Below are 12,711 nucleotides of genomic sequence, written 5' to 3'. Positions count from 1 at the left end.
TTTTTAAGATTATTTATTTATTTATTTGACAGACAGATCACAAGTAGGCAGAGAGGCAGGCAGAGAGAGAAAAAGGGAAGCAGGCTCCCTGCCAAGCAGAGAGCCCGACGTGGGGCTCGATCCCAGGACCCTGGGATCATGACCTGAGCCGAAGGCAGAGGCTTTAACCCACTGAGCCACCCAGGCGCCCCGAGACATGGTTTTTAACCCTCAACTTACCATACAATTTTGTTTAATCTAACGTATGTTTACGTTAAAAACCCTCTCATGCATCAGGCAAATAACAATGAGACCTACATTTTGGCAAGTTATCTTGAAGAAGATGGGACACTCTTTCTGGTCTTTGCTTTCGCATGATATCCTGGAAGTTCTTCAGCAATCCACCTGGCTCCCCTTCGTCAGCCTTTACACTAATTACACTGGGGTTCACTGAGGTCTGGGCAACCTCTGTAACAAAAGTAACAAGAAGAAAAGGGGACCAACATTCTATTCTGAGTTCACAATACTTTCCAGAAATATTGTCAAAAATGAATTACTGCCTAGTTCACCAAAAAGAGCTGATCATAACCAAAGTTAGTAGGAACTGAGCGTATGAAGCTTTTCTTCTCCGCTTCTGTTTTAATGGCCAATGCCTGGTGGTGTCTTGTTTTCAGAGCTACCAGACAGCTTTAATGAATATTAAGAGTCCAAAGCTTTCTAACCTGCTGGCAGGTCTTCCCCACCTTCCCACTCCACCCAACCCTAATCTCACTTTTCTTCATAGAAGACAATTCCAGCCATATGCATCATTTCTGCTGGTGAGGTTTTCTGGGGACTCTGGTTCTCTGTGGCTAGAGCCACAAGTGGAATTAAGTGACCATCAGTAAGACCCACAGTCTGGGAGTCCTAAGACCATCAGTTACTGCAGAACACTCTTTTTTACCTTTTATCCCACTGGACGGCAGGAAAGAAACAAAGGGCAACTGGTAACAGCTTACGCCAGCAGGGTATTTTCAGAAATGAAGCAATTACTATAAAAACTGGTCACACCCTATACACACACACACCCCAGAAAGAAAGTCCCACATTTTCTCATGCAGTCCTCTGACTGCTATCTTGAAGACCTTCTTCCCTGGCCCTAAAAGAGGAAGTTTTTTTATACAAATGCTACCCTAACAATAGCTCATACATAAATCTGAAAGATCAAAAGAGCCAGAGGGACCTCTTGGTTCTTCCCAATGGTTCCAGTCCTGTGTTTACCTTTCCTCACAGCATGCATTTCCTGCACATCCTCCTGAAGCTCGAGACTGGCTTTGCAGAAGACACTGCTGCCCTTCTGGCTCATCTGGGCTGCCAGGAAAGGGCATTTGCTTGCAGTGCCCTGGCTCGTGGCAAGGGAGGGATGTCCAGACGGAAACTGCGTGCCATGTGGAGTCTGCTGGGATCCGTCGGCAGCCTGCTGAACCTCAGCTTTGGCAGTTTTGTCCTCTGCGGGGGTGTGAAATGGAAAAAGCGAAGCATCAGATCTAGTTGCACAATACAAGAAAGCCCCTTTTTTCTCATATGGCCTCAAAGACAAGCTTTATACTTACTCTACCCCCACTTTTCAGGGACCAGTTTATTTTTATTAGGTTCTGATAATTGAACTGTTTTCTTTTTTTTAAAAGATTTTATTTATTTATTTGACAGAGAGAGAGAGAGAGATCACAAGTAGGAAGAGAAGCAGGCAGGGAGAGAGGGGGAAGCAGGCTCCCCGGTGAGCAGAGAGCCCGATGCGGGGCTCGATCCCAGGACCCTGGGATCATGACCCGAGCTGAAGGCAGAGGCTTTAACCCACTGAGCCACCCAGGCGCCTCTGAACTGTTCTCGTTTGCCTCACTGGAAACAATGTTCCTGTGAAGAGTTAACTGGCACAATCCAGCTATCTCTCAAACCACATTTCTCCCATATAAATCCACCAAAAAGTAGTGTTTTCTAGCTTCAGCTAGCTTAGAGTTCTTGAGCTGGAGGATTTCCAGTAAATCTACCCGAAAGACACATAGCATATTTCATGACAGGACACGATCTTGAAGGTAAATAGAGGTGTCCATACAATTATTTCTCTGCTAATATTTTTTTTTCTGCTAATATTTTTGAAACAGATTCTTCACAAAGCAGCTTGCTGTTGCTTAACATATAAACTGACTTTTTCTTAACAAAAGACATTCAGCTAAAAGTGAGGTCTTTCGATTGTTGTCTAACAGAGTTCAAGTTATTAGTTTGGTGAGGAAAAAACCACAGGGATATCACAGTCACACACTTCATCTACTTGCTCATCTAAATGCATCAAAAAGTGCCCGGAGTTAACAGAGTTGGCTGGCAACTGCGCTTCTAGTCACAATGACTTCCCTCTCCCCGGAGCAAATTCATTCATCCTTCTTCTAGTAAAGTCTTATTCTGCATCATCCTGGAATACTGTGAGTCAGAAGCTAACCTTTCCTACGACTTGGGGAAGAGACATGTCTCAATACAGTTTTTATTAAAATCTCCTATGAAGTCAAAAAAATTGCTTTGAAGTTTATTTCATTCATTATAAAAGTAATACACATTTGCTGTGGGAAATCTAGAATGACAGTGTTCTGCCCCTCAAAAATAGCCATTACAGGCATCTTGGTAAATTTTCTTTTTTTCCCCCTATGAACAAATTTAAAAAAAAGTTTTACTCATTCTACATGTACTTGCTTATTTTGCCCTTTTTGTTATAAAGATCTGCCTAAGCTAGTAAATAGTTTGTGAATGTCATCTGAATGGTTGCATAAGAGTCCACCAAGTGACCAAGGCATGTTACACTCAACTTCCTCTATGCCAGGGACAGAACTGTTAAGAATATTTTGATTGTTCAATTAAAAGAAGAAAAACAAAACTAACTCCTAAAAGGAAAAAGGAAAAGAAATCCTACAAAGGATTAAATCCCTTCTGCTTACAGAAAAAAAAAAACAAAACAAAACACTCCCTTCTTACAAGGAACACATCCAGAGAATACACTGAAGAGAGCCTGTAAGGTAAATTATTCTCTAGGATTAAGTGAAACTTGAAAAGCCTCCTCCTCTCCTGGTAGAGCCAAAGCAAAACAAAAGCCAACTCTGATCTCTTTATTCAAAACAAAAATTTAAAAATTCACATATAAAATAAGGATTCATGTGTTTAAAAAAAAAAAATCACCACTTTAACAAATTCTGTATGATTCTTTTTACTGAGGTTCCTACAGCAGTCAAATTCAGAGACAAAAAGTAGAATGGTGTTGACCAGGGGGTGGGGAGGGGCAGTTAAGAGTTCAAGGAGCAGAGTTTCAGTTGTTCAGGATGTTGAAGAGCTCTGACAATTGGACGGTGGTGACAGTAATATGAATGTACTTAATACCACTGAACTGTTCAATTGGTAAGAGATGATAAAAGTTTTATGTTAGGTGAATTTTAACACAATAAAAAATAACTTAAAAAAGAAGAAAATCACAATTTTTTTAAGTCACAACTTTAAAAGCCAAAAGCTTCCACTCAATTTTGCTGTAAGCCTAAAACTGCTCCAAAAAGTCTATTAATTAAAAAAGAAAAAAGCCAAAGGGCCAAATATTTAATGAAGGAAAGGTTAAAACAGAACATTTCAACTTTTTTTTTTTTTAAGTAGCATGGAGCCCAATGTGGGGCTTGAACTCGTGACCCTGAGATCAAGACCTGAGCTGAGATCAAGAGTCCGACGCTTCACCAACTGAGCCACCCAGGCGCCCCAGGATATTCCAGCTTTATATTTACACAAATGAGGTACTGATGAACACTAAAACTCCAACAGACACGGACATGCGATCCAGAAATCTGTAAAGGGCACACTGGCCACCGTCTCACTTTTAAAGTTGGGAAAATTAAAAGTGCCTAACTTGCGGGGTTAGGATGACAATTATGAGATACTCTGGTTACCGTGACCTTTGTCACAATGTGGACTAGAAGCGCTTCCAGTCTGGTGATGAATGCAAACACCACCACCTCCTACTTTGCTGCCAACAACACTTACTTTCATTAGCTGGAGGAGTTTCCTTGACCTGCTGGCCATGTACTGCTGAAGTGGACAGGGCCCGAGTGGCTGGTTTGGCCCCAAATTCCATCATCTTAGGGCAGTTTTGGGCATAGAACAACAGAGATTTTCCTGCCTTCTGCAGAAAAGCCTGAGGCACTCGGGATAAGAATGGGCAGCGGCGAACAACAGTCTCCATGTCCGAGAGGGTACACTGATCCTACAGAAAGACAATGAGTGACATCAACACTTGTTAATAATCGGGCAAATACCACTGCAAGGCCACTGGGTTCAGGTGTCACCTGCAGTTCACAGCGACAATACCCTTATAACAAGTCTGAAAATCGTCTAAGGACGGCGCTCATGTGGGACTCAACTAAGGAGTGGTAACAGTACTCTACCCAGGTCACCAACTACTTCTTTCATTCCCAGCTCTACACAAAAGCACCTGCAAAGCAACTTTACCAAGTGAAGTAAATGCCGATGACTAACAACCAAGGGGCTGGAACAACGAGGGACAAGTCGGGAACAGGTTTGGGAGGTCAGGGAGACGCAGAGCACAGATAAGACACCTTGGCATACACCCAAGTGAAGTGAGGCTAGGGAAGAAGCCACCATCACCCATCCAGGCAGAGAGGACTCCCAGGGATCCTGAACTTCTCCTCGTCCTCACATCCCCAAACCTGAGGAAGGCACCCAGCTGGGCTCTGGGTCCCTGAGCCAAGGATTTCCCAGAGGTCATACCCCACAGCTCCAAGAGGACAGAACTGAGAAGGAGGGGACAAAAAGAGCAGAGGTAGGAGGGGACGCGGTTGGGGCTAACTGGGGAGAGGCAGGAGGTATAAAATCGAAGGCATTAGGTCTGGAGTTAGGTGGTGGTCCTGGGCAGGGGGAGGTCAGAGGTTATCGGGGGTCGAGGGCTCGAGAATAACGGGAAAAAGGAATTCTAAAGAAGTGGCCCGTTAAAAGGCACTGTAAGAAGGGGGCCGAATGGAGGAAACTGAGGCAGCCCAATGGGCTAAGGGTCTGGGAGATGAACGCTGAACCCAAGGAGGCGGGTGACGGGAGCAGTGGGGGATGGGGTCCCGACGACCGGGCGAGAGGGGCGCGGGCTGGCAGGACACGCGGAGTCTTCCCTGGCCGGCGCCGCACCCAGAGCGCGGGCCCTCACCTGCGCGGGAGACTGCGGAGGAGGAGGAGGAAGAGGAGGCGGCGGCGGCGGCGGCGGCAGGTAGCCAAACCAAGGGGAAAAAACCCGTTGCCCTTGTCGGAGAGAAGCTTCAGGCCGCGACTGCCGTCGTCCTAATATAGAGCCGGAGGGAGCGCTGCGCATGCGCTTTGGGCGCAGACTTCCTTCACGCAGGCGCCCTGAGTCGCGCTCCCAGAGTAGGAGGGGCGAGGCGGGGCGGGACGGGGCGGAGCAGGGAGGGGGGGGTGGGACCTGGGCTTTCCCGGGTAGTCCGCTCCTAGGCGTGGGGGCACGGCGGTTGATCAGGGACTTCATCCTACAGCCTCTTCTCCCTTCCCTACTAAGTGCTCTATGCTTCAGAACCCTACGCCTCCGTGTAGGGCATAAAAAGGCAGAGTCAGAGGGGAAGTACTCCTGGAGACAACTGGAGGGTTATGGGGTTGTAGAAACGGATCCCTTGGATATAGAAGGAGTGTAAAGAAGGGGGTTCCGGGCACGGTCTAAAGCAGGATCCGTCCCGTCTGTGACTAAGGGCTTCCTGGAAGAGGTGGAGGTGTAGTTGCTCAAGGATGGAGTGGTTGTAGGAGTGGTATGTGTGTGTGTGTGTGTGTGTGTGTGTGTGTGTGTGTGTGTTGGGGAGTTTTTGGAGTGTGGAGGAGCAGAAGCGGAAGGAGACCCACCTGTGGCACTTTCCGTCTGAGATGAAGGGACTTAACCTGAGGTAGAGGAAGGAGCAGGAGGGGCAGGGCTAGATGGAACCCGTAGACTACAACAGCTCTGAGAACCGGAGGGTGTGTGGAGGCACAGGGCCTGATGCATGGTTAGGGTTTGACACATATTATTGAAGAGGGAGCAGAAGGCTAGCTGAAGACAGCATAAGCTGGCACCCTGCAACCGCCCCCCCCACCAACCCCGATGGGACATGTGCGACATTCTTCCAGGAATCTCCTAAGTATCTTAATGTTAATAACTTGCTAGAGGGGAAAACAATCCTAAATTGAGGATGGCAAGGCCTCTGGTATCTTGTAGGTATTTTATAGGTCGGTCCTCTTTAGTATATGAAAGTTCTTCTGGAAACCTCCCTTTTCCTTATTTCGTCCAGCTCTGGAGTATATAATCACCACTACTCAAGCCCCCGGTGTGGCAGCTTTCAGCCCACGGCTGTGTGTGCTTTAATAAAACCACCATTTTGCAGCAGAGATACCTCAATTCTTTCTTGGTATTTGGCTCCAGACTCCACCCCCACTGAACCTCACCTATATTCCAAAACCACATCACTCTTATTTTTATTTTCCATTGCTGGCTGTCCAAAGTCCCTTGCCGGCCACCCTGGGCACCAACTGGGTGACTCAGGACTCCATCCCAAAGTTCAGAGTTGGGCCATTCCTCCTCCGGGTCTCCCCCAGTCCACACCTGCAGGGTAAGGTTAGGCAAACCCCTCTCAGGAATGCCAATCTGGCCTCCTTGCTCCACACCCTTCCCAGCTTAACTTGAGCTGGGTTGGCCTGGGTCTGTGCCAGGCTCAGAGCTACCCTCCTCCGCTCTTGAAGAAGGGGCCATGCAGGCTGCTCCTTCCCCAGCATAATAGTGACCAAGATGTGTCCAGGTTCTTCTCAATTCCCTTTTGAATCTCCAGCCAGCTGAGAGGCAGGCAAGGTAAATCTCCACATTCAGAGGAGGCAGCTGGGTCCAGAGTGGCACTGGGACCAGTCCAGGGCCCAGGAAGAGGGTTCTAGCCTGGGAGTCTGGAGCCCAGCTCTGCCCCATCCTGCTGAGGGCCCCTGAGAAGTACCCATTAGCCCAAGAGGAGACATGAGGAAAGGTCAGCACTTGGACTCAGACCCAGCTGTCACTAAAAGTGAAAACACAGTAAAGATGGTATTGGGTGCTTTGCCCATCTCTGGGCCTCACTTTCCTTATCTGGGCAATGGGATCATAATCCCTGTTCCACCTGCTTCACAGAGCTGTTTGAGTGGTCAGAGGCAAAAGAAGAAGAAAGAACTAGATGTTGGAACTAACTATGGGTTCCAACCCTGGCTCTGAATCTTACTTGGCTTTGGGCAGGTTATAGTCTCTGAGGCTCATCATCCTCATTGTAAAGCTCTTCCAGCCCTGCCACTTGTGGTTGGCAGGAGGGTCAGGTGAAGTCATAGATTTCAGAGGCTTATTGTTTAAACCAGCAAGTCTCCAGCTCTCTGGGAGTTTCCTGTTTAATAGAGGGAAAGGTTGAGAAACAAAGAAACTCACATGGAAAGTGAAATTCAATGTTGTCAACAATTCCAGATGGAGGAGGAAGATATTACTCCCCAGACGCTGAAGGACGGGGGATCCCAACCACCAGGAAGGCTTCTAGAAGAGAGGTGCCAGCTGGAAGGGTGGGTCTACATGGGATCGGGAGACTGATAAGTGAAGCCTTGAGTGGGAAGCTCCCAGGCCTGTCCTGGCAGGGGTTGGGGGTGGGAGGGATGTATGAGTCAGCCCAAATAGCTGGACTTCAGGGATGCAGCCAGAATGTGAGGTCAGGAGGTCAGATAGAGGCCATAAAAGGCCACAGAGATGCTGGTGTCAGGGCTTAAGAACCATGGCCAGGGCACTGGTCAAAATGCCTATTCCCGGGCAATGCCCCTTTGATCCTGACCCAGGAAAACTACGGTTTTGCCAGGCCTCTCTCTTGGTAATGTGGGGGTGGCACATCTTAGGGCCATATTTTGGGAAATGTGGGTTCCACTTGAAGACTTGGAAGGGCAAGTGCTGAAGCCATGAGTTCTAATCCTGGCTCTGTTTTTGCATCTATGAAGTGAAAGCAGCCCACCTCCTTTGCTGAAGAGTCTGGGTGGGCCCCATTCTGACAGAGCTGTGACCCCTCTCCTGGGTTCAGCCCTCTTCCTCTCCTCTCCCCCCCCCCTCTTCTTTTTCCTTTCTTCCCCCCATCCAGCCCTTGCTTTTCTCTCTCACTGCTGTCTTGCCTCCCCCCGGGGCCACAGTACAGATTCATCTTATCACCCTGCTTCTGGGCAGGGGAGCCCAAGCCACTGGAGTTCAGGCAAGGTCAGACCCCATGCTGGGGCCTGGCCTCCCCCGTTTCTTCCCTCTAGCCCAGTCTGCGTCATCGTCATCATCATTGTCGTCACTGTCGCCGTCAGGGGCTGCTGCACACAGCACTCATCCAGCGGTCAAGGCAGAAGGAAAATGTCAAACCCAGCCTGAGAGCTCAGCCTTTTCCACTCTGGGTCCCAGAAGCTGCTTGTAGTAGTGCCCCTCTTTGAGGGTCAAGGAGCTGATGAGGGGCCTTACACAAGCTTAAGGCTTTCTTCTGGGCCTCAGTTTCAACATCTATCTGTCAGGCAAAAAAAAAATCCCTCCAGCCCCCAACCCCAAGGAGATCCAGATGGACATGGGGCATTTTTTTTTAATTTTTAAAATATATTTTTTAAAGATTTTATTTATCCATTTGAGAGAGAGAGAAAGTGTGCCTGGGGAGGTGGTGTGGGGGTGGCACAGAGGAAGAGGGAGAAGCAGACTCCCTACTGAGCAGGGAGCTGGGCAGGGCTGGATCTCAGGACCCCGAGATCATGAGATCATGACTCAAGCTGAAGGCAGATGTTTAACCAACTGAGCCACCCAGCACCCCTGGACAGTTTTGAAGAGAAGCCAAACCTACAGCCTTTGCTACTGATGCTTTGTGTTGGCCGTGAGCCAGCTGTGCTCCTTGGGGTGGCTGGCAATGAGTGGGAAATCAGCCTTGCAGGATGGCTAGAGATTCTGGAAACAGCTCAGTTCTGCCCTGGAGAGTTGGAAATGTGAGCTCCAGGGTTTATAGTAATAGGGCTTGAGAATTACCACAAGAAATAGAATTTAAGGGTTGGACAGAGTAGGAGGGTCCTGAGATCCCCAACACCTGCTTTATGCTGGCCTGTCCTTTGGAACCCTCTCAGGTTCTGGCCCACCAGGTACAGGCCTGGACTTGGGTTTGTAAAGCCAGCTTTGGAGCAAGGGGTGCGATCTGACCAGCTAGGGGAGAAAGGGGCTAGGTTGGGGCAAAGCCATCAAATGCTCCAGGTTGTGTGTGTGTCGGGTGGGGGGAATTACAGGAAACAGCATCACCCCCCAAAAAACAAACTCTATTCTCCCAGAAAGCCCCAGAGGACCCCTGAACCTAGTCTTCCAGGATAGAACACACAAACTGTGGTCCAGACACGTTCTCTTTGACCCACACGGGGATTTTTAAAAATGTGAATTAGTTGTCAACATTCAACAGTCAGGAGATTGTTAAATTGAAAGATTTCTAACTTCTCTTGAGGGATCAGCAGGCCTAGAGCCCCTGAGCTGGCCCAGGCAGGAAGTGTATTCTCCAGTTCTCTACCAGCCCTCTCATCAGTGAGTCCCTAACCCCAAGGACACGTGATGTCTAAGCAGTGACGTATGTCTGCTCTATAGACAACTGAGTGTGTGTCTTTAGCCCTAACTCACTTTAGAGCTAGGGTGACTAAGAACCAGAGGTGGGAGAGGACTCAAGGTCATATAGCAAGGGAGGTTTGGGCTGTGAGGGAACCCTAGGGTCCTGCTTCTTAGGCCACACACGCTGGGCTCTTCTGCCCTCACAGCTTCTAGATGACAGTCAGAGGCAGGGGTTTGGGGGAAGGATCGGGCTGGCTGTGAGAGGCTTTCTGGAAGGGACTGACCAAGAGGTGGGTTCCCTGATGCTTGTCGTCCTTCATGCCCCACCTGCAGCTCCTGCGTGTGGATCAGGCTGGGACGGGCCCCACAAGGTGATGGGCTGGTGATGGATAGAACAGGCTGAGCCCTTGCCCCTCTGGCCCATGTTGGAGGCAAAGCATGGAGGAGCCTCCTTCCCTGCCCTTCATGGTTGTTGTGGAGACAGATGCCAAGAAAGTAGCTATTTTTGAGGCTATGACCAGTGTGGGCAAGTGTTCTGGGACAGCGAACGGCAAGGAGGGGCACCCACCTTGAAACTGGAGCCTGGTATCCAAGAGATGCCACCTTGAACAAACAGCTAGGCTGAGGGGTGCCCAGTGAAGCGGTGCCTGGAGGCATTTAAAGGCCTGCCCAGCACCCCTTCTGTCCAGACATTGAGGAGCTGGAAGAAAGGCAGAGGGATGGGGAAAGAGTGAGTGAGCCCCAGAGAAGTGGTCCTGGGTGGGCAAGGGTAACTAGGAGAAGGCCAGGGAAGATAATAACACAGTGAACAAGTATGGCAGCAAGAATAGCTCTACTCAATGTTTCGGCCTGGTGCTATGATTATATGGACAACCTCAGGTCCCCTTGGAGCAACCCTACTCCAAGGTCAGTGGAATGATGAGCCCCATACACAGGGCAGTAGCCTGCCCAAGTTCACACAGCCAGCAAGTGGAGAGTGTGGCTCACCTGTTGGCCTTGGACTTTCTGGTCTAGTGCTCCATCCTGAGGAGGATGAGGCAGCTGGGAGGACACTGGGGCTGTGTCAAGGGTCAAGGTCTGAGTGGAAGCTCTTCTCTACTTCTAGGATATGTGTTTGGTTTGGATAGGCAGACAGGAGTGCCAGGCCAAGGAGCCATCCAGCCCAACCTTTAGTGGGAGTCACCTCTTTTCAGGGACCTCTGGGCAGCCAGCCATGGCCTCAGGGTCCTTCCAGAACCCACACGCTGGTGGGACACTACATTCCCTCTCTATCCCCTTCACTTGGGTCAGTGGCTCTGGGCCCAGATGCACCATGGCTCACAGCCTAGCAGAGGCCTCCCGCTGCCCTCCTCTCTCCTTGGGGCACCTGGAAGGAGGAAGGGGGGTCTGGGCTACAGGTTTTCTGTCCCGTACTCCAGAACCTGCCTCCCTTCTGCCTCCTCTCCTAGACTACCTGCCCCTCTGCCTGGCCCTTGGCATGTCTCCACATCTAATTTCCACACATGCCCTTGAAATGGCAATGAGCAGCCCCATTCTTAGGGAGTGGAGTTGGGCTCCTGCCAGTATTAGGCTCCCAGCTCCGTTCTCTATGTGCTCCCTGGCCTTCAGCAGATGGCACAGTCTCTCTGAGCTTCCATTTCCTCCTGCACAAAAAGGCAGTGGTACTTTCTGTGATGGTGGAATGTTATGGGTCCACTTGACCTGGCCATGATAATGGAGGTGGGCCTCATACAATCAGTTGAAGGCCTCAAAGAACAACAACCAGAGTTTCTTGGAGAAGGGCTTTTGCTGCAGGCTGGAACATGGGAACCCTACCTGAGTTTCCGACTTGCCGGCCTGCCCTGCACATTTTGGATTTGTGAGGCTCCGCCATCATCTGAGCCAATTCCTTAAAATGAAATAAATTTCTCTCTTCACGTATCTGTATCTTTCTGGCTCTGTCTCTCCGGGGAAGCCTGATTGATCCAGTGCGTACGCGCAAGGTTGACACAGGGATTCCCTGGGCAGCAGGGATCAGCCTGTGCAACAGCACGCAGTTTGCGTTAACGGGTGGCCACGGATGAGCCTTGGAAAAGTGACTTATCCCAAGTATCAGAGCTGGAGTCAGTGTTTGGGCCAGTCCTGCCTCCTCACTGCTCAGTGTGTTTTTGCCCCGTCACCCTCCTCCTTGCCAAGAACCTTGAGTGGAGGTGCCCAAGGGGCCACCGGTGGCTCCCTCTCTCCAGGGGTTCCCTTGGGGCTGAACAAAAGCCCTCAGGACCGGGTGAGGGAGGTGAGACCAGAGGCACTGTTGGAGCCTGGCTGGGACTAAATTAACAGCTTCTTGTGCAAGACTAGCAGGCTTGTGACATGCCGACATTCACCGGCCCCCAAATTGCTGTGGCCCTGCTGTGGCCTTTGGAGTGGTTGGAGTGAGATCAGCACAGGAGCGATAGCCAAATAACCACCCTTTCTCTTGGGGGAAGGCTCCTTAGCCCTGCCTCCCCCTTGCAAACCTAGCAAGCTAGGACCATTGCAGCATGCACTTGGGGTAGGCAGCACAGGGACCCACGGGGGCCAGCTGGGGAAGGGCAGTGGGTGCCCGGGGCCCTCCTACATCTCATCCTTGCTCACTGTATCCCCAGGAACACAGCCTAGTGTGGCCAGGCCATCTTCCCTTTTCTCAAGAAAAGCCTCACATCCAGATTGTTATGTGAGCACTCAGAATTCTTCTTGTATTTTTAAACAACAAAAACTTATTTGAGTAGGTAATATTTGCATATGACTAAAATGCAAATAGTATGGCCAGGTAAACAAAGAAATTTTCCTCTTCAGGGTCTGTCCCAGACACAGCTACTGTTCCTGAGTTTTCGTGGGTCCTTCCGGAAAGATTCTGCTCATTCATTCAACATTTACCAGTTGATTGCCTGTTATAACTGAGCTCCATTTATAAAACATATTCCTCTTTATTCCTTGTTTTTTGTATTTAACACTATAGCTTGGAGAGGGCCCCATCATGAGCAGAGAGCCTTTTTATGGCTGCATAGCACCCCACTGTCCTGCTGTTCCTAGTTCCCTGGCCTAGCCCCTCACCAGTCCTTTGGTGGTTCCCAGTAGGTTGC

At 49.7% G+C, this 12,711-nt stretch overlaps 1 protein-coding gene across 1 annotated transcript in view; it reads right to left on the bottom strand.

Moving 5' to 3' along the window:
• Positions 1 to 5,326, bottom strand: part of LOC111143821 (5'-aminolevulinate synthase 1) — a 13,877-nt gene extending 8,551 nt beyond the window's left edge. Inside the window, exons 1-4 of the mRNA XM_022497739.1 lie at positions 5,195 to 5,326; positions 4,024 to 4,243; positions 1,240 to 1,467; positions 298 to 447 (exon numbers count right to left, since the gene is read on the bottom strand). Coding sequence (XP_022353447.1) covers positions 298 to 447; positions 1,240 to 1,467; positions 4,024 to 4,222 — 577 coding nt within the window. The 5' untranslated portion in view covers positions 4,223 to 4,243; positions 5,195 to 5,326. The remainder of the gene's footprint in view (positions 1 to 297; positions 448 to 1,239; positions 1,468 to 4,023; positions 4,244 to 5,194) is intronic.
• Positions 5,327 to 12,711: the final 7,385 nt, after the last annotated feature.

The sequence above is a fragment of the Enhydra lutris genome, unplaced genomic scaffold (assembly GCF_002288905.1).
Source record: "Enhydra lutris kenyoni isolate GAN:26980312 unplaced genomic scaffold, ASM228890v2 scaffoldscaffold10, whole genome shotgun sequence".
In the NCBI taxonomy this organism is placed as follows: domain Eukaryota; kingdom Metazoa; phylum Chordata; class Mammalia; order Carnivora; family Mustelidae; genus Enhydra; species Enhydra lutris.
The sequence above is the reverse complement of the archived record's forward strand: the minus strand, read 5'-3'. Positions and strand labels throughout refer to the sequence as shown.